At 37.9% G+C, this 25,663-nt stretch overlaps 1 protein-coding gene across 1 annotated transcript in view; it reads right to left on the bottom strand.

The window, feature by feature from the left end:
- LOC112160023 (gamma-aminobutyric acid receptor subunit alpha-5) overlaps positions 1-23,894 on the bottom strand; it is a 41,438-nt gene extending 17,544 nt beyond the window's left edge. Inside the window, exons 1-6 of the mRNA XM_024294331.2 lie at positions 22,951-23,894; positions 22,608-22,689; positions 21,956-22,080; positions 18,232-18,299; positions 14,686-14,906; positions 8,374-8,456 (exon numbers count right to left, since the gene is read on the bottom strand). Coding sequence (XP_024150099.1) covers positions 8,374-8,456; positions 14,686-14,906; positions 18,232-18,299; positions 21,956-22,080; positions 22,608-22,689; positions 22,951-22,966 — 595 coding nt within the window. The 5' untranslated portion in view covers positions 22,967-23,894. The remainder of the gene's footprint in view (positions 1-8,373; positions 8,457-14,685; positions 14,907-18,231; positions 18,300-21,955; positions 22,081-22,607; positions 22,690-22,950) is intronic.
- Between the last annotated feature and the right edge of the window lie 1,769 nt (positions 23,895-25,663).

Below are 25,663 nucleotides of genomic sequence, written 5' to 3'. Positions count from 1 at the left end.
ATCCTATCATATCCTATCCTATCCAATGGAATAGAATCCTATCCTATCCTATCCTATCCTATCCTATCCTATCCTATCCTATCCTATCCTATCCAATCCTATCCTATCCTATCCTATCCTATCCAATTGAATAGATTCCAATCCAATCCAACTAAATTGAATTAAATTAAATTAAATTAAATTAAATTAAATTAAATTAAATTAAATTAAATTGAATTAAACTAAATTGAATTAAATTAAATTAAATTAAATTAAATCAAAGCTGAATGTCTAATAATGTTCCTGTACAATGGAAGTGGGCGGGGCATATGCAAATGATGGTGAAATTCCCTTACATACTTCTATAAATCAGAAAAAGATGTTACTATGGCAACAATAATAGACAATTGGAGCATCTTTAAGTGTCACAAAGACTAAATCTTGCTTTGTTCTTACGCAACAAGCCCCGCCTGGCTTTATTCTAGCTGGTAGATACCATCTTAACCCGGGTGCGTCCATTCTGGGTGCTCACTTGGCTGCTTGCTTGTTGCTGAACACTGTGGGCAGAGTATAAATTTAGCCGCTGACAGGCCAAAGGCCAGAGTACTAATAGGTGGGTAGATTGCAACGGGGGATTATTGGTGAAAGTCATTATGCAGACAAAGAGCTGAAGACTTTGGAAGGCAGAACCAGCGTCTTTGCCAATTTCTCAAAATGCTTTGCTTCCGTTGTCTCTCATGTGAGGCAAGGGGATTCAGAGGAATGGAGTCCAGATATCACCACGCAACAGCTGCCGTAAAGTTACTAACAATCAAAGCCAAGTACTTTCATCTACTGAGACTTTGAAATAAATATACAACTAAGGACTTGTATAGTGCCAACCTTTTAATTCAAATAAGCCTATTAGTCTGACAAACATTTTCTAGGAGAAATGGATCACTTATAGTCATTAGCACAAAAGGTTGTTTATCAAAAAGTATAATGATGTGTTTTTATAGAGCTCTACTGATTCCTAACAAGGATGGATTGAAGTGAATCGTATGTACGGGTGCTGCAGGTTGTTGGTTCGTCTGGACCTATGGAGGGTTGTTTCTTTGAGTTACCTCAAGGGACTTCACGGAAATGGAACGTACCATTGTCCTGCAAGTGGTAAATGAATCGTGAAGTATTTGTAAGGATATTAGAAGTTGTAAGCACTGATGTATGGGTGATACTATTGTACGGTCTCCTAACACTACGTACTAGTGCAGGGGTAGGGAACCCTGGTCTTTGAGAACCAGGTAATCAGTCATGAGTGGGGACTGGTTCAGGTGTGTCCAGCCAATAAGAACATGCCTGAGCAGGTTAAATTGGAAAACATGCAGGAAGGCGGCTCTCGAGGACCAGGGTCTCCTACCCCTCTACTAGTGTATGAGTACTGGCTGCATCCATGGAGTGAACAGGTGATAGGTCAGTGTCCACACAAACCACACTCTGATTGTTAAATTTCCTCATTTCTTACAGTCAAGGAGAAAAATCTATACGATGCACGTGGGTCTCACCTACTTCGTTGTTACTTACCCTTACGCGTTTCCACTGAGCAGTACGGTATGGTATTGTCTAGTATTTTGAGTACTTCCACTGTAAAATGGACCCATTAAACAGTACCTCTTGGGGGGCCCCATCGGTTGTAGGTCCATTGAAAAGTGGAACACAACAGTTGGGGTGGAGTCATAATAGCCACCCATTGATTGGCAGAAAGTGATGACGACACTTTAAAGTACCAACATAGCGCTCATTTAAGCTAACGTTTTCAACATTTGTAAGCATTCCGTTTTTTCGGTTTCCTGTTTTGGTCACAATTCATTCCTCTGATTGATTTCTTTCAAACAACCTTACATTTCTACTATACACAATGTACAAAAAGTAAAGCAATAGTCGTCGCACTACAATGACGTGCTAGCGGTTTACACCACGATCGTACCATATCGTACTGGACCGCTCAGTGGAAACCAGGCTAAAGTGTTCCCTAGGACCTGTCACCCACAGTATACACATAGAAAAAAATGTATATGAATTACGGCTAGAAATCGATTGAAAAAATGTAACTAATTAATCGCATACCTGGGGAAAAATTAATCGCGATTAATCACAATTTTTTGGCAAACACTTATCTGCGAATAATCACAACATTAAATCACACAAAACACATTTATTTTTAATTAGTGCTGTCAATCGATTAAAAAATATATTCAGATTAATCAAACTTTTGTGTTGTGATTAATCACGATTAATTACACTGTTTATCTAGGTATCTTTTATATGACAAAATGTGTTTTTTGAACAAAAACAGACCAAAGAGAAATTTTTTCTTTCATTTTTACTGTCTTAATTTTTTTCATTTATTAAGTGTTAACTCAGAAATGAGATTTGTGTTCGAAACATATCAACAGTAAGACAAGCAGACTTTTATGTCTGCAGTAATACTTCAAGAGAGTTGAGGCTCAGCGATGCGTTGTCATGACAACCATGGATCAAATTGTCCGATTTTTGTGAAAAAGCGATCTAAATAAAAAAAAAAAAACATGATTAAAATACTAAAAACCACTTAAATATTTACTTCTTTTATAAATATCCACTGTATACGTGGGATAATGCCTGGTGAAGTGTTTTAACGCACGCCATGGAAGCCTTATTCAGAGAGACAGAGCATAGGACGGCTGCTTTATGAGGTGGGATTAATTTGCGTTAATAAATATTAATGCGTTAATTCTTTTTAATTAATCGCATCCAACTTTCACAGCCCTAATATGAATATTTCAGCTCCATGGGCTCACCAAGTGGTCTACGGCCCTAAAACTTTCTGTAGACCACCTAGGTCCATTTTTCTCTTGAAGACAGCCCATATCTACCCTCAATGGTAGCTATGATTGAGACTGCTCAGCCTTAGGAAAACCCCAGTTTTTTTTACCAGTCAGGAAAACTGGGTACAAACTAACAACAATTGTTTTCAGATAGTTTTCTGATACTAGATTCCAAACTGTCTCTTTAAACTCAAATTTAAAACCAACAAAGATCAAATTTGTAACAATTTTATGAAAATCCCTAGTTAGGACTTTTCTTTAAACGCACGTCTTCGTCATAAGAAACAATTCATAATTTAGACTGAGTTAAAAGACTATAAAATAAATCATTGGACTTCTTCTCTTTTGAATTTGGAATGGATCTCGGTGACCATCCGTCAGACACTCAAGAGTCGTTTTGTGCAGCTTGAATTCTTCATAAGCAATCAGAACAATTGCCTTACCTGGATCAATACTCTGCCATACACAGGGGATACATTAAGAGAGCCTAGAAGTGTGTTTGAAGAACAATGAATAAACTCTAAAAGCAATTATAACAGGTTTTCTCCAACTAATATATATATATGAGAAATAGTGTCAGATAATTACTTGACCTTTCAGTGCAGATCAGGGAAGGCTTGAAGTAGAGTAAGATCAGGGATTAGCGACTCTTTGCCTGGACTGACCTCAGAGCAGACCTCTGAGCTTTACGTGTATGATTAGTCCGCTTGTCTTTCACCAAGGTGGGCAATAATCGAAAAACAGTCTGATTTAAAAAAAATAAATAAATAAAAACACTGTTTGGAATTGTCATTCATAAATGATTCCTATTGTGGACATTGAACTGATTGTGCTGATTAGGTTAGCCTTGACCATGGGAATGCCCGGTAGCTCTGGGCAGTGTAATTGGATTGTAGTCGGATGTGTAATCTAGCATAGTGAGCGTGGGCGGACCGTATCTCTCTAAAACCTGGGGATAAGAGCGTCATCCTTTTAGCCCGGCAGACTCCTTAGGTGTGGAGTTTGACCAGATTTGGTCTTAAAATGTCACCTTGATGTTTCTCTGCTGGTTTCGTTCACGATGACGATGATGGGTTCAGAATTGTTGGTCATATGAGTTGCAGGAAAGCTAGTCATAGGGATCCTAAAGCAACACCACCATTAGTGAAGGGTTAGTCATGGATTTTCTGGATGTATCTTATGCCTTAACTGTCCTAACAAAGGGATATGAGGGGAGAAATGGGCAAACCGATACGTGGCGTAGAGGTGTCCCACAGGAAATACAAAAGCCTAAAGAACCCATGCCTATTTTTTATACGATCATGGTCAGAGCAACAGTTCGTAGTGCCTACTCCCTCAAAACTTTTGCCCTGTGGAAAGCGCCAACAGTACTGTTCAAGACATAAGTGTGGAGCCAGATGGCCTAAAATTAAGAAACTAGACAATTAGAAAGTAGATTGTTTGGAAATCTTGCGGGCATCTAAGCTAACAACACACTGTCGATTTGTCTTTACAAGGACACTTTCAATCAAAAGTCCCTGTAATCACACGTCAAAAGTCCTGTTCCAACTATATATTTTTTTTATTTTAAAATCGTTCCCAGTGGTTTTTTAATTATGACTATGCAGTTTTGAACTAAAATGAAAAAGCCTGTTTTGTTTTTTTAAGACATATTTTCCGCAGCTCATTAGAAATAGGGTTATTGGTTATGGGTCGGAACATCCGATCAAACCTTTGTTTAGTCTCTCACGCTAGTTTACAGCCTCTCACAACCCTAAGCTAGTATTAGCTTAGCAAAACAATGGATGGCGTACAGTTTTCAAAGAAAATATAGATGTTAATCATATATTTGTCTACAATTGGAAACAAAAAGGTAGACTTTAGCAACCCTATTTCTGTACCTGCATCATTAGTCAAAGCATTGTTCAAGCTTCTGATTTTCATCTGATTTGAATTGAGAAATACTCAGAAACAGAGTTTTAATCGTAAATTCTTTTATATAGGTCCAACATGAACTATGAGAAAAATGCTACAAGAACATGTTAGAAACGCAAAAAGTATGATTTTCATTTGAGTGGGTCTTTAAGTCCGATAGCAGGATCTATGTACCAAAACAGGTAATCATTGATTGCGCACTTTAAGGTCAGCCAGTTGAATCGCTTCATCCTATCATGACGACGCTGGACCAATCAGGGAGTCAGATTTAGTATTGATAACACAGAAGTACCAACCGTTATAAACATAATCATGAAGGAGAAATTGATAATTTCCTTTGTTCTGGTAGAGTCTCTAGAAATATCACGATACATATTGTATCGTGATATTTCTAGAGACTAGAGATACATATTGTATCGTGAGACTTGTATTGGGATACGTATCGTACTGGCAGACTCTTGCTAATACACAGCCCTACTACACACAGTACTCACAGAGTGTGTGATTCATGCTCAAGAACGTCCTAAATGAGCATTCTTGAACAAACTTTTAGCATACCGTGTTCACACTGGACCAGAACTACCTGATACTAGCGCATGGACTCACAGTTGGGAGATACGTGGTACGAAATGCCAAATTGGTGCAAATCTTACCAATCTTGCTCCAGGCTTTTTCTGCCACAGCTCTATTCCGATATATGAAAGACTTGGCATCCTATAATTCCAACAGAGCTCAAACTGCAATTATTCATTTGTCCTCCATGATCACTTTTCCAATGGTTGATATTTTTGTGTTTTGAAAAGAATGCTACCCATACAAGCCAGGTCCCTGATTGGTCAAAGGTCAACTGGTTTAACTTGCAATGAGCGTTCAAGATCAACGGCTGCCCTTTTTGTAGTTAAAGCAGACTTAAAAACTTTATGAAGCAATCGTCAGATTTTGAAACCCAAAATGTGGATATACGCACATTTACATCGATTTTTCATTGGAATTGGTCGCTTTAACATGCGTTTCTGAGCCCAGTGTGAACATAGTATCAGACCTTTATTCTTGTTCCAATTTAAAATAATTTCTAATAGCCTTAACTACTTTGGATAATTTAACTTTTTACAATTAACCATAGTTAAACTTAGAATTAAAATGCTTTCTCCAAACTCTCCAGTGTATATTTTCCAGTGAAAGCAGATCGTCATTTTCTCTTTGCTGTCTCTTAATTCTTGCTCGCTACAGGAGAACTGTTTCCAAAGAATCCCAACTTGATCTGTTTGTCATAAAAGTGGGCCAACATTATTTAGTGAAGTCCAGATTGTCCTGAATAATTCCAGTGATTATCTCCAAGTTTTCCCTTCAGAAAAACCTCGACTATTCATCACGAAACTGTTCGACGGTTCATGATTTATTCAACATTTACATTAGTGAAATGAAAACAAGTTAATGGTTATTGTTTGCATGGCTCTGTTCTCAGGGAAAAAAAACAACTCCAGGAACCGCAAGCGGAAAGAAAAAGTTGTATTCTAGGCTAATGAGGCAAAAGAGTTCCACTGAAGTTGCAGGAAATTTGAGATAAAACAAAGAGCATTAGGAAATGTACACTAGTTTAGAATCTTTTTAATTAACTAATGGTTGTAGCAGAAGAAAATAAATAAAGATTTCAAAAACCTAACTTCTAATTTATGTATTTTTTCCAGTAACTCCAAGAGATTTAACTTTATTTTAATTACATTTTTACTACTTTAAATCTCACAAGATTGTTGTTAGTAGATATATCCAAACTGCACAAAATTATTATTATTATTTTTTTAAAGAAAAGACCCAAATATCCAGTCATGTACTGAAAACCTTTAAACATTAGAAAATAAAAATTGAAATTAGAAATCTTTTGTAAAGACGTTCAGACTCTGTAACCGTTGGTTTTAGTCTTTATAAAAGTTTTCACTGAAATAATCGCTAGTTTAGATGTGATAATTGTTTTTTTTGTTTGTTTGTTGTTTAGCACAAAAAAAATAAATAATGAGGATTCATTAAAAAAAAAATATCAAGTGCAAAGCAGGGAGAGGCAAAAAGCCTAAATGGCTTATTCAAGGCCTCCACCCAAAAGAATCAAAAATATAAAATATATATACATGTATATTCTAAAAGTTTTTAAAGAAAAAAGTGGCAATACATTTATTAGTAGTTCTCAAGTAACAACTAATGATTTAGTGCTATGGATTAATTAATATATATGCGTATGGATACGTTTTGTTTTTTTTTTCTGATTTTTATATATATTAGTTTGTCTGTTATCTTTTCTTGCTGGTGTTCTCTTTTTCCTGTTTGTTATAGTTTTTTCTATTTCATTTACTTGTTATGTTTTGTATAAAAATGAACATAAATATAAAAATGAAAGATGTTGTTGGCAAAACATAGAAAGGGATATTTCTAAAGTCTTTTTAAATGGTTAATTAAGAAAAACTTAAATTTTAGATAGAACCTGACACAAATTTAGGATGAATTTTCGACAAAAATTAATCTAGAACAGAGGTCTGCTCCAGAGCCACATGTGACTCTTTTTTTATCAGTCTATGGTGGCTCTCTGGGTGAAGAAAGATAAAATAATAGTAATTTTCAAAAAAATTAGAGTTCAGCTTCTATTTTAGCAACATGCTAACGTTTTTAGCTAGTTTTATTATCCACTGGATGTTTTAGGCTAATCTGGAGTTTAAGTAATGTTTTATTAAAAAAAAAAAAAAAATCCAGATGTTTTCAGCTAATTTGTTATCTACTGTAGTTTCTTTGGGATATTTTAGAATTTAGCTTCTATTTTAGCCACATGCTAACATTTTTGACTAATTTAGTTTACTGAGGAATTTGAGGCTATTTTGGAGTTCAGCTAATTGAACAACAAGCTAGCTTTTTAGGCTAATTTGGCCTCAAATGAGTTTTTATGCTAATTTGGAGTTTAGCTAATATTTTATCAATATATGCTAACATTTTTGGTTAATTTGTTATCTACTGGAGTTTTAATACTATTTAGAGTTTAGCTTTTCCTTTAGCAACAAGCTAACATTGTTGGTTGATTTAATTTACTGAAGAATTTTATGCTAATTTGGAGTTCAGCTAATAATTAAATAATGAGCTGGATTGGTTGCCGACCCCTGTTCTAGAAAAACAAGTTCTTTAAGTGATCGTGATGGCAGCCATGTTTTGTTTCTATTCTACTTTTATTGACAAAAACGTACATTTGGACTAATAAATCTCATTTGTTGTCAGTTAATGGAACATTAATATAATTTATTTTTCCACCTGACTTCACATAGACTTAATTTTACTTTAAATTTAAAAATGTGTTCACTTAAAAAGAAGGAAAAGGAGATAAAAATCATAAATAAGTGGGGTTTTTTTTCAAAATTTTCAAAACTGACACATTTTCAAGTGGGAGTGTGGATTTATAAGGGTTACCATGACGTCACTTGTGAACTGATGCTATATAATAAATCAAAAGGACTCACTTTTATGGCTTTTTCCCCATTTTTGTTGACTATATTTCTATAAAGTGTCTAACTTGCTGTATCAAGTGCGGTGACGCCCTGGTATAACGAGATTAGAGGACATTGTAACGAGGTTGTGGACGTTCACGGCGGGGGATTTCACTCACAGCTGCCAAACTTGAGCGGGCAGGCGTGAGCGTCCATGGGAAAGTCCTCCAGCTGCATGGGGCACTCGGCTGAGATGGTCAGTCTGATGAGGAACACACAAAACACAGAAAAAAGTTGGTCAAAACCTGCATTTTATTGGTCAAATTTTGGTGATTTGGGCAATAAAGGCCAATTTTGGTTCAAAAAATGTCTTTTTTTTGTGATAATACCACCACCTAGTGATCATTTAGTGTTTTTATTCCAGAAACCAGAACTCTGGTTAGTTATTTTAAATAACTTTTGAACTAAACAAGGGTCTGATTACTTTAGTTAGCTCTTAAAGATCTAAAACTAAAGTAGTCATTTATCTAAGCCATACAAACTTCATATAAGGTCCTTTGTTTCCTCCAGCCTTCTGTCCTAGATTGAATCTAGTCCCTGTGGGTATTCCTGCTCTTTACATGAGGATGAACACAGAGTTCTGGTGATGCGGCACAAATATCTGCTAAATGAAAGGCTTTGTTTTCTCCTTTACTCATTAAGGCATGCCTCACTATTGGTTACAGAATTTATTTTTAATTAACTGGACTCAAACCCGGCTCCTAATTACCTGGTTGCCTAGGATGACACAAAATCCACTTGGGACTTGTTTTTATTAAGCCCCGACGCCTCCTGCTGTGTGTGGCGTGCATGCGCCGCAGCAGGTTTTGCTAATTAAATCAATAAGGTGAAAGGAGCATAACGAAGTGGGACAAGAAGCCATTTTCTTGCTTCCGGCGCCGCTCTCTGCTTCTGGTTGCCATCCGAAGTGTGCTATCCTGCCGAAGGAGCTCAAGGTTTTTCAGTGAGAGGGGGAATAAATAAATGAGAACGAGGCTGTGGGCGATTAAGACGTGTTCTAATTATTCAAGTATCCTCGCCCTACTATCAAAAGGAATCGAAAGAGAGCAAAATCCTCAAATTGTGTCAAAACCAGAGCATCTTAGTGTCACTTTTATGTGCATCTTGAGACAAAACATCAGACTGAGCCCCTGCCACAGGGCTGCTGCCCCACTGCCACTGTCCAATTATTAGAAGTTGTACAATAACAAAGCAGGCACTCAGCGAGGGCTGTTGATGTGGGGGCCCGGCGATGACCAGATATCAGTCTGGCAATTCTAGCCAAATGGGGACATGACATCGGTAGCAACACAACCAACCACTCAGATACCTGTGTGTGTATTGACCAATTGCGGTTGATGTTGAAAAGAATACGAAGAAGAAAGAACAGTGTCCTTTCTAGGGAGACATGTTGTCTGAAAATGTGTAAATTGACAAGATTATAATGTGTTGGGCGGAACAGGCCGCTCCTTATATGTCTTCATAGCGTATGGATGGCTGCAGGCGGTAAATGTTGGGAGACATTAATACACAGTTCAGTCAGAGCTGCTGTCAACTGGCAATCTGGCTGCCACCGCCCTGTGTGGTCGCCCGATTTTATAATGCCACATCCCTGACACCTGTTTACATTCATAACCATGCCAACAATGAAAAAAAAAAAATCTTGAAGACTCTATTGATGCCTCCTCATCGTGTAGTAGACGTTGTATTTATGACCGTAGCATTAGCAGAACAGAAACCACACAATTCCATTAGAACAACTAACCCGGTTGTGCAGGAAAACCAAGAAAGAACTTTAGATAAAAAACAAAAAAAAACAGAAAAGCTTTGAGCCCTCACAGCTCATGAAACTTATTGGGAACTCAGTAGAGAAGTTTCACACCTTGATTTTGTATCTTTCAAAATGCTTTTTGTAAACTTGCTGTCATTACATCAAACTGAGCGAACACACGTTAGAAAATAAAAACGTATTTACAGTTTTTATTTATGTCAAGAGTCTAAATCAAGGATTTAAAGGTTTGTTATGAAATATAGATTTTCAGCTACAAGCTAGCTGTTTTGGCTAACCTAAGGATTCTTTTAGGCTAATTTTAGGCTAATTTTAGGCTAATTTTAGGCTAATTTTAGGCTGATTTGTCATCTAATATTTCAGCTACAAGCTAGCTGTTTTGTCTAATTTGGCATTTAGAAAATATTTTTGTTGGCTATCAGCTTCAGCATTTTCAGCTATAAGCACCAGCATCTTCAGCGGACAAATTCAGCTTACAGCATTCTCACTAGCATTATCACAGGTAATGCTATATATCAAGTTCATAATTATGTTAAAAAGTTACAGTTTTAAGGTTAGTTTAGTTTTAGAATGTTCAATAGGTATTTATCCTGCTCAGCCCACGACCTAAGGTGTGTTTTAGATATTGACCCCCTATGCGATTGAGTTTGACACCTCTGCTTTAGAATATCTAACCTTCAGATTTCTTCCCGGTGAACAGACTGTTGTTCGAGTGTCGGGTTCATCAGGAAGCGTATAGTGTGAGTCAGATATTAGATGTACTGAGCCACAAAGGCAAAGTTGTCTGGCTGAAGCTGAAAAGAAGTTACATTTCTAAAGAAATTCACATGAGTCTATACGTCTATATCCGACTCATACATGCATGGAGCCTGAGTTTGTCTATGATTTGTATTGAAACCCCTTTCTCCGCTGGGGCTGTTCTTTGATTACAGTCTTTAGTTGTTGCTTTAGGAGAGCATTACAAGGTTAGTGCATTAGTTAGTTAAGTGATTGCATTAACCAAACTCTAGTTAGTGCATTAGTTAGGGATTGAATTTAGTACAATTTAGTGGGTGCATAAAGTATAATTTAGTTAGAGTTAAGTAAAGCTTAGTTAATGTATTAGGTGAAATGTAGTAATGAATTGTAATAAAAAGTGTTTTTTTTAATCTTTAGGCATACAGAATGATTTTTTTTAGAAACAAAAACTTATATCTTTACATTCTATAAAGATATATTTATCCATAGGTATAACTGGTCTTTGAACTGAGCTTCTTGTCTTTGCTTAATATCTTATAGTATATATCATATTTGTTATCAAAGCATTCTGTACACTCTAATGACCTCCATACTTGAAAGGGTTAAGTACAATTTAGCACATTAAATAGAATTTAATTAGGACATTTGGTAGAGTTTTGAACATTAGGTAAAATTTAGTTGAACAAAATGTTATTAGTGCATTAATTAAATGGCTTATATCATACAAAACCAACTCTTTTGGAGGTTTCAAGTGTTTTATAATATTCATTCCTCACTATAACAAACCCCAAAGTGGTATTTTAATCCATACACACATCTGAGTATTCCTCTACACCAGCCCCTCCGAACTCACAGAAATGGGTGGGTCCTCACAGTGTGACATCACAAATTGAGAACAGCCCCTTCCAAGAAGAGTTTGTGCTGCTAGTTAGCGGAGATGGGCAAAACTCTTTTGTTTTATATGCAAAATTTGCGCATTCATCTTGCATGATGTTTGTTTTTGTGGACGATACGTAGAAACTCTGTTGAGGTCGACTCTAGAATGACGTCATAAAACGGCGGTGCATCAGAGATTGAATCATCTCACTTCCGGGTAGAAAAATGGTTCTCAAATATAACTCATATTTCATAAATAATGAATTAATAAGTGTGCCAAAGGTAATATATTATCATATATACAGATATAGTATTTCTGTACTCTGAAAGACTTAAGAATATCATGGTGTAGGCCAGGGGTGGGCGAAATCTTTGACTTGTGGGCGAAAAAGGGTTCTAAAATTTGTTAGAAGGGCCAGACTACCTCATTGAGAAAAAAGAAATACAAAGGAATCTGGATGAAAACCTATTTTAATTTTGATTGAAAACAAATATATACAATTTAAAACTGAAGATTTTGGTGTTTTTATTTCAAAACAGCAAATCAGTTTAGAGCCAATTTCACCAATGGGTTGATCGTCTTCAGGGAAAAACGTAAACTTAGAGAAATGCTGCATTTATGTGGTGTTGGAAAAATGACTGACTCTGAAAATGCACACGAACATCAAGAAAAACAGCAAATATTCCACCAGTACATGAATACTAACAACTTTCTGCACTACGACAATGGATCTGTAGAATACTATCTATGGGGAGACACTAGAATCACAGGGAAAATAAAACATTATTAAGGATAATCAAAATCCAAGTCTCCAGTACCATTTTTTTTTTAAAGAATTTTTTGTTCTCAAATTCGATTTTTATTAGCATATTTTTAGGATCTTCCTATGTTTTTTTTTCCATTTTGGTACATAAACCACAGTTGAAAATAAAAGAAAACCTCCCTTATATATCCTGCATTGTCATAATTTTATCTATTTCTTATGAGAAATACTTTTTATAGGATATATTATATCGGGTAAAATTACCTTGCAAAAGTGATGGTGTAACTTTTTATAGAGAAAGTGTTCTAGGGTTAATTCAGATAATAGTCCGTAAGCACAAGACAGATTTCTTCTCTTTTATCATATTTTAAAATGCAGTCCCATGGCAGACAGACAACGGTTTCTGCCTGTTTTTCAAATAAAAACACCTAGACTCCAGGTTAGAGCTGCTGCATGGATAAAAAAGGTATCATACCTTAGCATGACCCTAGACCAGGAATCTACAACCTGTGGCTCCAGATCCACATGTTCTCTTTTATCTCTCCATGGTGGCTCTTTGGCCAAACATAAAATAAGTCAGGAAGACTACTGATAACCCAGCCATGTTGATCATCAGAGTCAGCAGCTCCCTGCTAAGGGCTGCCTAACCAAAACTACCTAAAGAAAACAAACAAACAAAGCCCACAAACTAAGACTACCCCAAACTAAAATAACAAAACCCAGCAGTGTAAGACTGCTGAGGACAAACAGGGAAAAAAAACAAGAAAAATAAAATAGCAATTTTTAAAGTGAGAATCAGAATTTATTTGATTTAGATTAAATAAATTTATAAATTGATGACTAAGGTGCAAAAAGAAGATTAACTATGTAGGTTTTTACATGACTGTTGACCTGAAGGCGTTTTGATTACTCAACACTACCTCCAGAATGCACAGATTTTATATGCAAAGCAAAACTTTGGTAAAAAAGTTTGATCTTTTATGAGTTCAAAGCACATATTATCTTATCCTACACAACATTGGTTACTAGCTGTCCAGAGCTGCAGTAATATCATCCTGTTTGGCACAGAACATCTTTTATTTTGAAAAAAAGTAAAAAAAAAAATTTGAGAAATGCTAGGTTCTTTTTATATTTTTGTTTTTGTTCGTGCCAAAAAATAGACATAATTCATATTTATTATTAAAAAAGAAGGTCATGAATGAAAATCCAAATTTCTTAAAGGCTAAAGTGAAACTATACACGGCTCCTTCTAGGATTTGATCAGTAGAAATCGAGCCCTAATGGCTCTTTTACTGTTAAAGGTTGCCGCCGCCTGTTCTAGATAGTGTTCCTGGACCTTTAGTATAATGATATTAGAGTTAGAACCTGAAGTTTTTATGCGGTCATTTAATATCATCGGAAGATTAATCACCACCTTGTAAGCAATAATTCAAACCTGACATTTACAGCTTTAATCACAACGCCGTTTGTTCCACAGTTCAGCTTTGACAAAACCAAACGCACCCAGCCCAAGACAACGTGTGAGAATATCCAGTGTCAGTCGTTCACAGTGGATCTCTATAAGCACCCAGATGGCCAGTGTGTGTGTGTGTGTGTGTGTTGTCTGCGGTTATGAGCCGTGCCGGTAATGATGCCGTAACAATGAGACGACTGGAAGCAGCGCCGCTCTATAACAGACTCCATTTTTAGACCACTGGAGCTGGAGCTGTCTCGCCTACTCTCTTTGTGTCCCACAAACACACAATCAGATGGGAATTTTTTATTTATTTTTTTTGCATTCATGTAGAGATTTCTATACAACCCCCAGCTGCACACAATCCCTCAACGGTTAAACCTCGAGGTTAAAGGTCGGCGAGCTGTAACCGATTAGAGAGGAGAGCGTGCCGACATCTGCAGCGTGGTTATAAAGCTGATAAAAAAAGATATTCAAAGGCTTTTTTTTAGACTGTCGCGTTGGATAAACTCTTTCCTTAAATGGAATACCTTGTTTTTAGTACATTTGTAAAAAAATATTGTCTCGTTTTAGATATATTTTATAAGAAATATTTAATAAAAAGTATATTTTTTGTAAAGAAGTGCGGCGGTTTGACCACTAGGTGCCACTGTTCTCCAACAAACCCAACCGCATTTTCAAGGTTTTGAATTCTCTCAATTCCTTTGTGTTTGCATCTTGAACTTTTGTACCGTTCTGTAACAGGAAAAAAAGGTTCAAACTAATCTAACTTTATAATTCATCAAAGACGTTTCATCCAACTTGGGTTTTTTTTCTTTAAAGTGAGGCCTACCTCATGGTGTACAGCAGCGTGCCGTCATCCTTCAGCCTCAGCAGCTTATTGGGCGTGGTCATGTTGTGCGCAATCGACTTCTTGCCGTTGAGGAAGAAGGTGTCGGGGGTCCAGATGTTGCTGGCCAGCAGGTTGTTCAACGGCAGCATCTCCATGGGCCCTTTGAAGCAAAGACGCTCGTCCTTCCAGCTCTGACGGAAGAACACGTCGATGGTGTATTCCTGAAAGTAAAATGAAGGGTTGAAAGCAGTTTTTGTGTGGATACTGGAACATTTTGAATGCTACTGGTTAAATCGCGTCATTTGTCCCTTTTATTCTTAATTTTTTGGCTAAATGTTGTTGAGTAAAAAGCAGAAAGTTGGGTGGACCTTAATGAGGAAAATTAAGGGGTTGTTGACTTTATTTGGGAATTGGAATGTGCCATCACCAGGGGTGGACTTAACTATTAGCCAAAGGTAGGCGATTGCCTACCCAAAACTCTGAGCTGAACACTTAATAACTGTCATTAAAAAAAACAGTCTCAAATCACTGAAAATGGCAAAAAACTGACTGTGTGAAAGTCTTTTGTCCTCTCCCGTCCCCCTGCATCAATGGACTATTCCAGTCAGAAGAGAATTCAGCTTCCCTAGATTGAAGCGGTTTTGAACTCAGTTTAGCAGCTTTGATTTTGACTTTTGTAAAGAAGACGATCAAACTTGACTATCTTGAGGAAGTAAAAGTCGTAACAAGGTTTCCGTTGTTTGGCATCATTGTGGTTCCTTGCTAAAATAAGCTTCAACCAGGGACGTTCGGTCAGGGGAGGCAGGTGAACCATTGCCTCACCTGCCGTTACGAGATGTACAGCCAACTGATTTCATGCTCAATTTTGGAACAAGTTTGAAAAACTTAAAATATCTGGAATCTTTGTATTGATTCTGTGTACTAATACACCAATGAAGAAGTTATTGATGTTTTAAGTAACCAGCTCAATGGCCTTGAGGTATAGTGTCCGTCCTGAGACTGGAAGGTTGGGAGCTCAAATCCAGTCATACCAAAGCCTCCCTGCTTGACTTTCACCATTAAAACGGTTGGATTTGAGGGTTAAACCTCCAAATAGTTCCCGAGCCCAGCTGTGTCTGCAGCTCACCCCTCCCCCAGGGGATGGGTCAAAAGCAGAGAACCAAATTCACACACCTAAGTGTGTGACAACTAATGGGACTTTAACTACAATCTAGCTAAGCTTAAAAAAAACAGATTAATATTATTGCACTGGGGCCCCATTTTATTTTTCGCCTTGGGCCCCCAAACTGCTAAGTCCGCCACTGGCTGTCACCAAAGTTTTACTTCTAGCTCCAATTAATTGAAGTCAATTCAGTCGCCATTTTTTCACGGTATGAACACCGCCATGTTGGAACCAGTAAGCTGTGACTAGCTTCGTTACACATCTGAAAATAACTTTTTTGAAATTCTAAAAAATAAAAAATAATGTTTGCAATTACACTGTTTCTATTAAATCATTATTATGCAAAAAAAACCACAAACCATAAGCTAAACCAACGGTAGTTTAATTTACAACAGATTCGGTTGCAAGACAAAGCATGTGAGATTACTTTGATTTTTGCATGAATTTGTCATAAAATCTGTTCTAATCTTCATCTAAGTCACATCACAAGACAAATACAGTCCGCTTAAACTAATACAACCCGAAAAATGTAAGTCTTTGTGCTTTAATTGACCAAATTGTGCTTTAATTCAAAGTGCAGGGTGAAAAAATTATGTGAATCATTTGATTTTATTAACTGGTTGACCCTCCTTTGGAAGAAATAACTTCAACCAAGTTGAAGTTGTATTGGCTTAAGCAGACTGTGCTTATCATGTGACGTGACTTAGATGAAGATCATGACAAATTCAAACAGTATTCCAAAGGATTCACATATTTTTTCTTGCAACTGTACATTGAATTGTCTGCCATGCTCATTATCGTCTATCAAAGGAGATGTCGGCGTCTTATTCACTCTATGGAGCGGCAAGCTAAGTGGGAGATGAGCTGTGTGATGCTGTGAGACCTCTTGCGGCCGCCCTATCCTAAGCGTGGTATCCGGTCGTTAGTCAAGTGATTTGGTTAAAAGTGTTTACTTTGCAAAATATGTCAGTTTCAATGAAACCATGTAACCGCAAAAACGTATTTTTCCAATATCTTTTTCGAAATTGTCGTGTTTCCATTAGACAAATTGATTATTGCAAATCCAATTTTTGCAATTTCATAGTCAATGGAAGCCCAGCTATAGATCCAAGTCACCGTTTCCATGGCAACCACTCACGCCAATCAGGATAGAGTTTGTTGGAAGTGAGTTTGGGTAACACATTCTCATTCCCAAGTCGTCACATATTGATGTTTGGTTATGGACCCTCCTGTGTCATTTTTTGACATGCTGGTTGTTCGTAAAATGAAGGGTCCGCAACCCTCAGGACGCGGTACCGGACATGGTATCAGATGCGGTACCTCAGGCGGACTGATCCTCAGGACATGGCAGGTACCAGTACCCTAACTTAGAACCAGTACCCTAACCCTTACCCGGCACTGGACGCGGTACCGGACCCGGCCCGGTACCAGACACAGTGCTCAATGCAAACCAGGTATGGACGTGCTATCTGATGCAAACTGGTACCGGGTTAAGGTACTGGAACACTCCGAGTCCTGATTCTGGACCGGTTCTGGTTCATGTTTCAGGAGTTGGGGACCCTGGATTTAATGGGAACAACCAGGACGTCAAAAAATAACGAGTTAAGACGTCAATATTTGACGCGGAGGGAACTTAACCAAATGTAAGTATTTTTGAACAAGTTAGGAATGAGAATCTGTTGGTTTGGGAGAATCTCTCAATCAGACATTTCAAAAGTTGTACATGAGATCACATGCTTTCATTGAGGCATCTGATTGGTCTGTTTATAACTTGAAAAAAACACATCAAGAACATGCTAAAAAAAAATGTAGCAAAGAAAGAATGGGTATTTTTCTCAATAGAAGTATAGCCAGCACTTCCTGCTTGGAACAGGGGGAGGGGTCTCATATTCAATGGTCAAAGTAAACGAATTGACTTATTATTTACCAAATAAACACTCGACAAACCATCCGGATGGAAATGGAATTTGCAGAAGCCTTTAGGGGCTGAGGAAGTTTGATAACTTCTGTGGCAAAGTCCACCTCGGTTATGGACGAGCGAACTAAAGAGCACCTTTAATGCATTTTCCAAAAGCAGTTCATCAGTGACGGCTTTAATAAAGAAGTGATTCATTTGGAACAAGTTGGAATGGCCAAGCCAGATCGCATTAAATCTTAAAGGTTTAACAGGAACCCATTAATTTTAGATCCTTTCCATGGAGCCAAAAAAAGAGAAAAAAAAAGAGCCAATCTTCAAAGACGCAACTAGGACATGGGCGTGCTTCCATGGAGCGGCAGGAGCAGTGGCACTCAGCTCATGAAATGTAAATATGTGTTTGCGTCTACAACAAAAGCCAAAGGAAGCTGGATGGACGTCCTGCTGGTTTGTTTGGAGACGGACTCACCATCTCGGTGTCGGAAACGGGGCCGAAGCTGGTGACAAAAATGTTCGTCTTGATCTCGGTGACGTTTTCTATGTTGGAAAGAGACAAAAAGGATAAAAAAAGGTAAAAAATTGTAATAGATGTAAATAGCATCTCAATGGTCCAAACTTATTTTTTACTGCACTGATGTTGGCTGGTTTTAGGACTGTGGAGAGTTTTTTAAAGAAGTGGCTGCAATGGGCAATGCCGCCACTAGGGGCAGTAAAGGAAAATAAATACTGGCACAATAAGAGATCAAGAAAAAAATAAAAAGAAAAAAATAAAACAAAGCTATAGATAACAAATTGACCACAGGTTTTTTTTTGCTATTATGTTTCTGGTCCGGCCCACTTGAGATTAAACAGGTTGAATATGGCCCCTAAACCAGAATTATTTTGACACCCCTTATCTACGACATTACCCCAGGCCTCAGTATAAGTCATGTTTTTTACTATAATTCTTGGTTATTAACAATTTTTTTAAAAAAGGATTTGTCTGACTGTTTTAGTTTTTATTGATGCATGGTAAGACCCAAAATCATAAATCAAACCGAAACAAAACCGTGACCAAAAAATTGAACCGAATCGTGAGGGGGAAGTGAACCAATTCACGTGTACCAATTTGTTCCTGGAGAGCTGTGATTGGTCGCTCTGATTCAGAGCGAGCTCGGTGAATGCTGAATGAAGGCCTCCGTGTCTTTTCTGGGATGTATTTATAGGCCCTCTTGTCAAGGGTAGCAACCGTTACCAGGGTGTTTGTGCAGGCTTTCGATATGAAAAAGCCCTTGTTCCCGACTATTATGGGACAACTACCGCATACACATGGCAACAAGGTGAGCGCGAGAGGGGGGGAGGCTGAGGTAAAGGGTTTGTGGAGGTTTAAAAGAAAGAAATACAGAAGTCATACTGTTACCGAAGTGTTTGAATAGAAATGTTGCCTCTCAAGGTTGTCTCCTGTTGCCAGGGTGAAGAGCTCGAATCAAAGCCTCAGAAAACTGGTCGCAGTCGACATGCCTTGACTTTTTTTAAATATTTTTTTTTTATTGCTGTATGCATTCACACCTTGAATGTGACGCATGTTCAAGAATGTAAGAAACTAGCATTCTTGAATCCATATGGACAAGTTTTTCTACTGTGACTAGCGCTTGTCCATTTCATGAATCTTGTTCTAGGCTATTACTCTTTCACAGCTCTATTCCAATAGGTGAAAGACTTGGTGTCATAGAATTCTGACCAATTATTTCTCCTCCACGATCAATTTTCAAATGTTTGGCACTTTCATGAGTTATAGAGGACGCCATCCGTTTGTCGCTACCAAATCCGAGTCCCTGATTGGTCAACTGGTTGAACTTTCAACATGAGTTCAATGGATGTATTGTAAGTACAGTCCAAAAATGGACATAAAAACTTGTGTGACATGAGATTTTGTGCATATGTGTGCGGTGCGTTCATATAGACTTTTCATTGGAAGGGGTTTCTTGAACAGGTCTGGTGTAAATGTAGCTTAAAGGTTACGTGTGGTGCAATCTACCCAGTTTAATTAAAGCCCATTCTCCCGCTGGTGTTCACACCGGACCAGCACCAGACTAGTGCTGCCACGGTTATTTTAATAGTTGACTAATCACAGATTATTTTTTTCAATTAGTCGACTTATCAGATAATGCGCAAAGTGGATCTAAGCACACATCTTAACCATCATTAGCTTTAAGCTAACTAAAAACTAGATATATAGCATTACCTGCAATAATACTAGTATGAATGTTGTAAGCTGAAATTGATAGCTGAAACTGCTGAAGCTGAAATTAGCTAAACTTCAAATTAGCCTAAAAAACAAAAATTAGCTAAATTAGCTAACATGCTGCTGAAATATTACCTACTCCAAACTCCAAAATAGCCTAAAAAGAGCTAAAAAAGCCTAAATTAGCCAGAATAGCTAGCATGTATCTTAAATATTAGCTAAACTCCAAAACAACCCAAAGAAACTTAATAAGTCCCAAAATAGTCCAAAAAGCTAGCATAATGTAATTTTAACTTTCCACTTTACTACTCTCCGACTTCATGTAATATGAAGCAACGACTACTCAACTATTAAATTAGTTAACGACTATTTTAATAGTTGCTTAGTTGTCGATTAGTTAACTAATCGTGGCAGTCCTACACCAGACACACAGGTAGCGGCATGGAGGAGATCCTTCTTTTGTGTTTTTGTCTTTATTAACGCTCGTCCGTCATCTACAAAAGCCTCTTAAGACCTTGCGTCCACATACGTAAACATCACATTTTTTGATTATATTTCCGCAGAAGGTAAGTCTGCTTAACTGGGGTCCCATGACCAGATGTGTAAATGGTGGGCTAAAAAATTAGCTTGGGTTCTAAGATTACCCAAAGTCCCGTGCAAAGTCAAAGCGGTACAAATCTCGCTCTAGACCAGGGGTGCCCAGACTTTTTTGCCCAAAGGGCCAAAATCTAAATGAGATCCTGGACTGTGGGGCGAACACAATATTTTTAATGGGTGTCATTAAATAAAAATCAGAAAATAAAGAATATGAATAAGAAAAGAGCAAACTTAGATCCTAGTGAGAGACTTGGAGCTGGTCTAATGACTATCGGTTTGCTGTTGTCGCTCCATCTCGGCTAACTGAAAAAGGCCACTAAAAGCATCGGAAGTGACCGTGAAGGCTCTTGGGAATTTCTAACACCAAAAAAGCCCAAGGCTGACTCACTTGGGAAAATTGCTAGCAGTGCCACCTGGAGGTCGAAAGTATATTACAGCTGTAAAGTTATGGAACATCACAGAGTTCATACAGGAAACGGAAAAGGGGTTTTAACTAAACATTTCGTGATTTGCGCAGCCACAACTTGGCGGGCCAGAAGATAACCTTTGGCGGAACAAATTTGGGCACCCATGCTCTAGAGCAGGGGTAGGGAACCCTGGTCCTCAAGAGCCACCTTCCTGCATGTTTTCCAATATACCTTGTTCTTATTGGCTGGACACACCTGAACCAGGTAATTGTTTGAGTCCCTACACATGACTGTTTACCTGGTTCAGGTGTGTCCAGCCAATAAGAACATGCCAGAGCAGGGTATATTGGAAAACATGCAGGAAGGCGGCTCTTGAGGACCAGGGTTCCCTACCCCTGCTCTAGACCTTTTTGTTTTCCCAGTTCTGTTTCTATAAATGTCCATATTAATCCAGACGGAAACAAACCACAACTATTATCGTCTCCTTCGTGATCATGATGATACTTCCGGGTTTTGAAAAGAACGCTACGCACACATCACTACCTAATCTGAGTCCCTGATTTGTCAAAGTTGCAGCGATTAAAAAATGTTAAACCGGTTGAACTGTCAGGACACGATCAATGAATGGAAAATTTGTACGTAGAGCTTGCAAAGCTTCACATGATCTGCCCGACGCAGAAGCCCAAAATTCTGGTTTATTCCCGTTATGATAGACGGCCGCTTGAACGTGAGTTGACGCAGCCGATTTCTATGCACCTCAACACAGGACAGGTTGGGTTATAGACCTTTGGTGATAAAAAAGCTTCATTGCCCCAACTGTAGTCCAGGGGACCAATGCCTAAATACTAGAAGGCTTTCACCTACTGCTGCTGTCGAAGAAAACTGACTACTACATTTGAATATTTTTCTAACCCTAATCCTAATCTGGCCTCTGCCTTTCAGACTAGAATCAGTTTTCAGCAAACCTCCGAGCCCCGGCCGCAGCCTGTTGTCGTATCCGTCCAGAAGCCCGTCCAGAATCCGGGTGAAGACCGTACTGTTGTCGTTGGGTCCCGTCTCCTTCTGAGTCTCGGGGGGAGACTGGCCAAGACTGGCCAAGAAAGGAAGGAAGGAAGGGGGGAGAAAAGAAGAGAAGAAACAGCATTCTGGCATCGGTTAAACAGTCAAACCCGACACGGTTATCGTGATTAATTAGCGCGCCGGCATCAAGGACGGACTTGTGATTAATTATTGAGTATAAGCGCTGCTTACGACTAGCAGTGGAGATAATTAAGCCTCAAACCTGTGATCTAAATGCAAACAATTGTGGGTTGATTGCGAAAAGCCAAAGGAATCACCACCATGCACTTGAAGTTACAAACGGGTTCTGAGTGTGCAGGTGAAGGTGAGACACTTCAATGCAACATCTGAGCGGTGCTGTAGCACGATCAATCACCTGGAGAGCATCTGCAGTACAGAGAGATGTACGAAACTCCGGTAGTTGCCAAAAGTGAAAAGGAAGTGGCACAACTTCTAGGGGCCGATTGCAGCAAGAAACACTGACCTGAATGTTGGGGCTTGGATGGATAGATGTTATATATATATATATATATATATATATTTTTTTTTTTTGTTTACCTGCTTTGGCATCCGCACAGCAGGAGCAGAGAGAGGACGAGTCCGGCCATGGCTGGAAATCTGCTCACCTTGATTCTGACAGCTGTTACAGACAGGTGGAGATGATGGAAAATGAGGAGAGCATCACGAAATCAAGCAGCAACCCTGGTGAAACTGCAACTATTACAAGAAAAAAAAAAGGAAATATTTTGGATGGAAAGAGGCAGACTGGTTTCTGCGGCGTGATTTCCATTGTGTGGGACTACGGCACACTCTCCTCCATCATCACCTTCTCCCCCAATCTCTCCACCAGATCCTCAAATTGTATCGTGAAATGAATCGGCGCAGGGGAAAAAGACCCTACCTGAATGGAGATCCATCAAACGGCGACTCAAAGATGGGGGTCTCCGTCGCTGCAACCGGCAATCACCAAATCCCAGAGATGATCGGCTGTCTCCCCTCCTCCTCCTCCTCCTCCTTACGCTCCTCACCACGAGCTCTTTCTTTCTTTCTTTCTTTCTTCCCTCCCTCTTTCTCTCCGCGTCTGTCAATCAGCGGCTCCCCATCAGGAGGTGTTGTGGCGCTCCGTGCTCCCCTCCTCCTCCTCCTCTTATAGGCTCCGTGGCTTCTTTTAGTGCCTGCGGCAGCCGCATCGCCTCCAGAGGAGCTGCGGCATCACCCCGCCGTGTCTCTCTCGTGCCCCAGCCTCGCAGGAGACTGACTTTAACCCCCCCTCCCCTCAACGTTTGTCTTAAAGCCGGTGTCTGTGGCTGCGCCGCCCACCGACGGTGCTGCCGCAGCCGCTAATGAGGCGTTTGGAACCGCAGCTTCTGATTGGTGCGTTTGGGAAAAATAGCGGAATTTAAGAATTTATTCACATTTTATGATTAAAAAAAAGCATAGAATTGACTTAATTCTCTTGATGCAGTTTATTAATATCATAAGTGAAACTATTATGTAAATTTTGAGCATAACACTACACAAATTAATAAAAGTAGTCATTAAACTGGAGGTTTATCCTTTATTTTTGTGTTTCTCCTGCTCTTTCTGTACATTTTTTGGCACGTAAAAACTCAATCACACTTTCAAAAATTTCAGTGATCTTGGTATCAAAACGTTCAGCTTGTTTTGGACATTTTTGCTCTTTTTTTATATTTATGAACTTCGTTGTTTTTTTTTTTTTTAATGCAAAATATAGCCAATAGGAAATTAATGAGTCTTCAAATTAAATTTTTTTAAGTAGATTAGGAACAAGCCTTTAAATACTTTCATGGGCGATATTTTCATCTTTTATAGTAATTAAAAAAAAGAGTTTACCTTATATTTTAGGAACATGCTAGGTTTTTTGGCTAATTTTGTATCTACTTAGTTTTTTTAGGCTACTTTAGAGTTTAGCTTGTATTTTAGTAACATGCTAACGTTTTTTACTAATTTGGTTTACTGAAGAATTTTAGACTATTTTGGAGTTTAGCTAGTATTTAAACAATGAGATATTTCATTTATTTATTCATTTTTGGCAAATTTGGCAATTATTTAGGTTTTTTATGCTAGTTTGGAGTTTAGCTAATGTAAGAGTAACATGCTAACCATTCTATCAACTGAGGTTTTTTAGGCTAATTTTGCATTTAGCTTCTATTTAAGTAACAGGCTAATGTTTTTGACTAATTTAGTGCTTTAGTGTATTGAGGAATTTTAGGCTAGTTTGGAGTTTAGCTAGTTTTTAAGCAACAAGCTAGATTTTTTGGCGAATTTGGCATCTACTGAGGTTTTAAAGCTAATTTGGAGTTTAGCTAATATTTTATTAACATGCTAACGTTTTGGGCTAATTTGTGATCTACGGAGGTTTTTCTAGGCTAATATAGAGTGTAGCTTCTTTTTTAGTAATTAACTAACGTTTTTGACTAGTTTAGTTTACTGAGAAATTTTAGGGTATGTTGAAGTTTAGCTAGTATTTAAACAATGAGCTTTTTCATTAATTTTTTTATGTTGGCTAATTTGGCATTTCATTAGTTTTTTATGCTAATTTGGAATTTAGCTAATATTTTATTAACATAATTTTTTGTTGTATTGTAATGTTATATTTGGGTGGTAAGGGGCGAATGAATGGGAGAGTGTATGAACAGGTGGATGATGGGAATTGGATAAAAAATGGGTATAAAATTGCTGTTTTAGGTCTAAATCTTGCATCTGTTTTTTTTTCCTTTTTTTCATTAAGTTATAGCAGCAAAAAGCATTTGTTGTGTTATTTTGTTTTTCAGGTTCGTAGTTATCTCACTTCTTATCTATCTTCACAAATCTGAGACTTTGCAGTTCAGTGACTCACAAAATATTCACATTTTAACTATAAAACTTGCTGACAAGAATCCAAGAATACATACACCATATATACCTAATATTGTGCAGGTACTTATTTAGTCCCCAACAAGCTGTAAGGCTGTAATTGGTCATCTGAAATAATTACATATCTATATATTGGTTCTTTTTTAGTAAAATATTCAGTTACTTAGTGAGAATAAATATTGTACATTTCTAAAAAAAAAAAATCATTATTTTAATTGGACATTATTAGAGACATAGCCTAAAATTTTTATGCTACTAAATCAGGGGTCCCCAAACTACAGCCGGATCTGGGCTTCCTCCACATTTGGCCTGGCCCCCTAAATTAGACATTTTCCAGTTTTTTGGGCTAATTTGGCATTTAGCTAAGATTTCAGCTACATGCTAGCTGTTTTGGCTAATTTTGTTTTTTTTCCCCCCAGTTTTTAGGCTAAATTTGAGTTTAGCTAATATTTTAGTTTGATGCTAGCTGTTTTGGTTAACTTAGACATTTTTCCAGTTTTTTAGACTATTTTGGAGTTTAGCTAATATTTCAGCTACATGCTAGCTGTTTTGGTCAATTTAGGCTTTTTTCAGTTTTTAGGCTAATTTGGAGTTTAGTTAATATTTTAGCTTGATGCTAGCTGTTTTGGTTAGACATTGACCCAGTGTTTTCAGCTAATTTGCCTTTTAGCTAATGATTCAGCTACATGCTAGTTCTTTTGGCTAATTTAGATTTTTTTTTTTTTTTTTTTTTTTTT

The sequence above is a fragment of the Oryzias melastigma genome, linkage group LG2 (genome assembly GCF_002922805.2).
Source record: "Oryzias melastigma strain HK-1 linkage group LG2, ASM292280v2, whole genome shotgun sequence".
NCBI lineage: Eukaryota > Metazoa > Chordata > Actinopteri > Beloniformes > Adrianichthyidae > Oryzias > Oryzias melastigma.
Note: the sequence above shows the minus strand (reverse complement) of the source record. Positions and strands in the feature narration are given on the sequence as shown.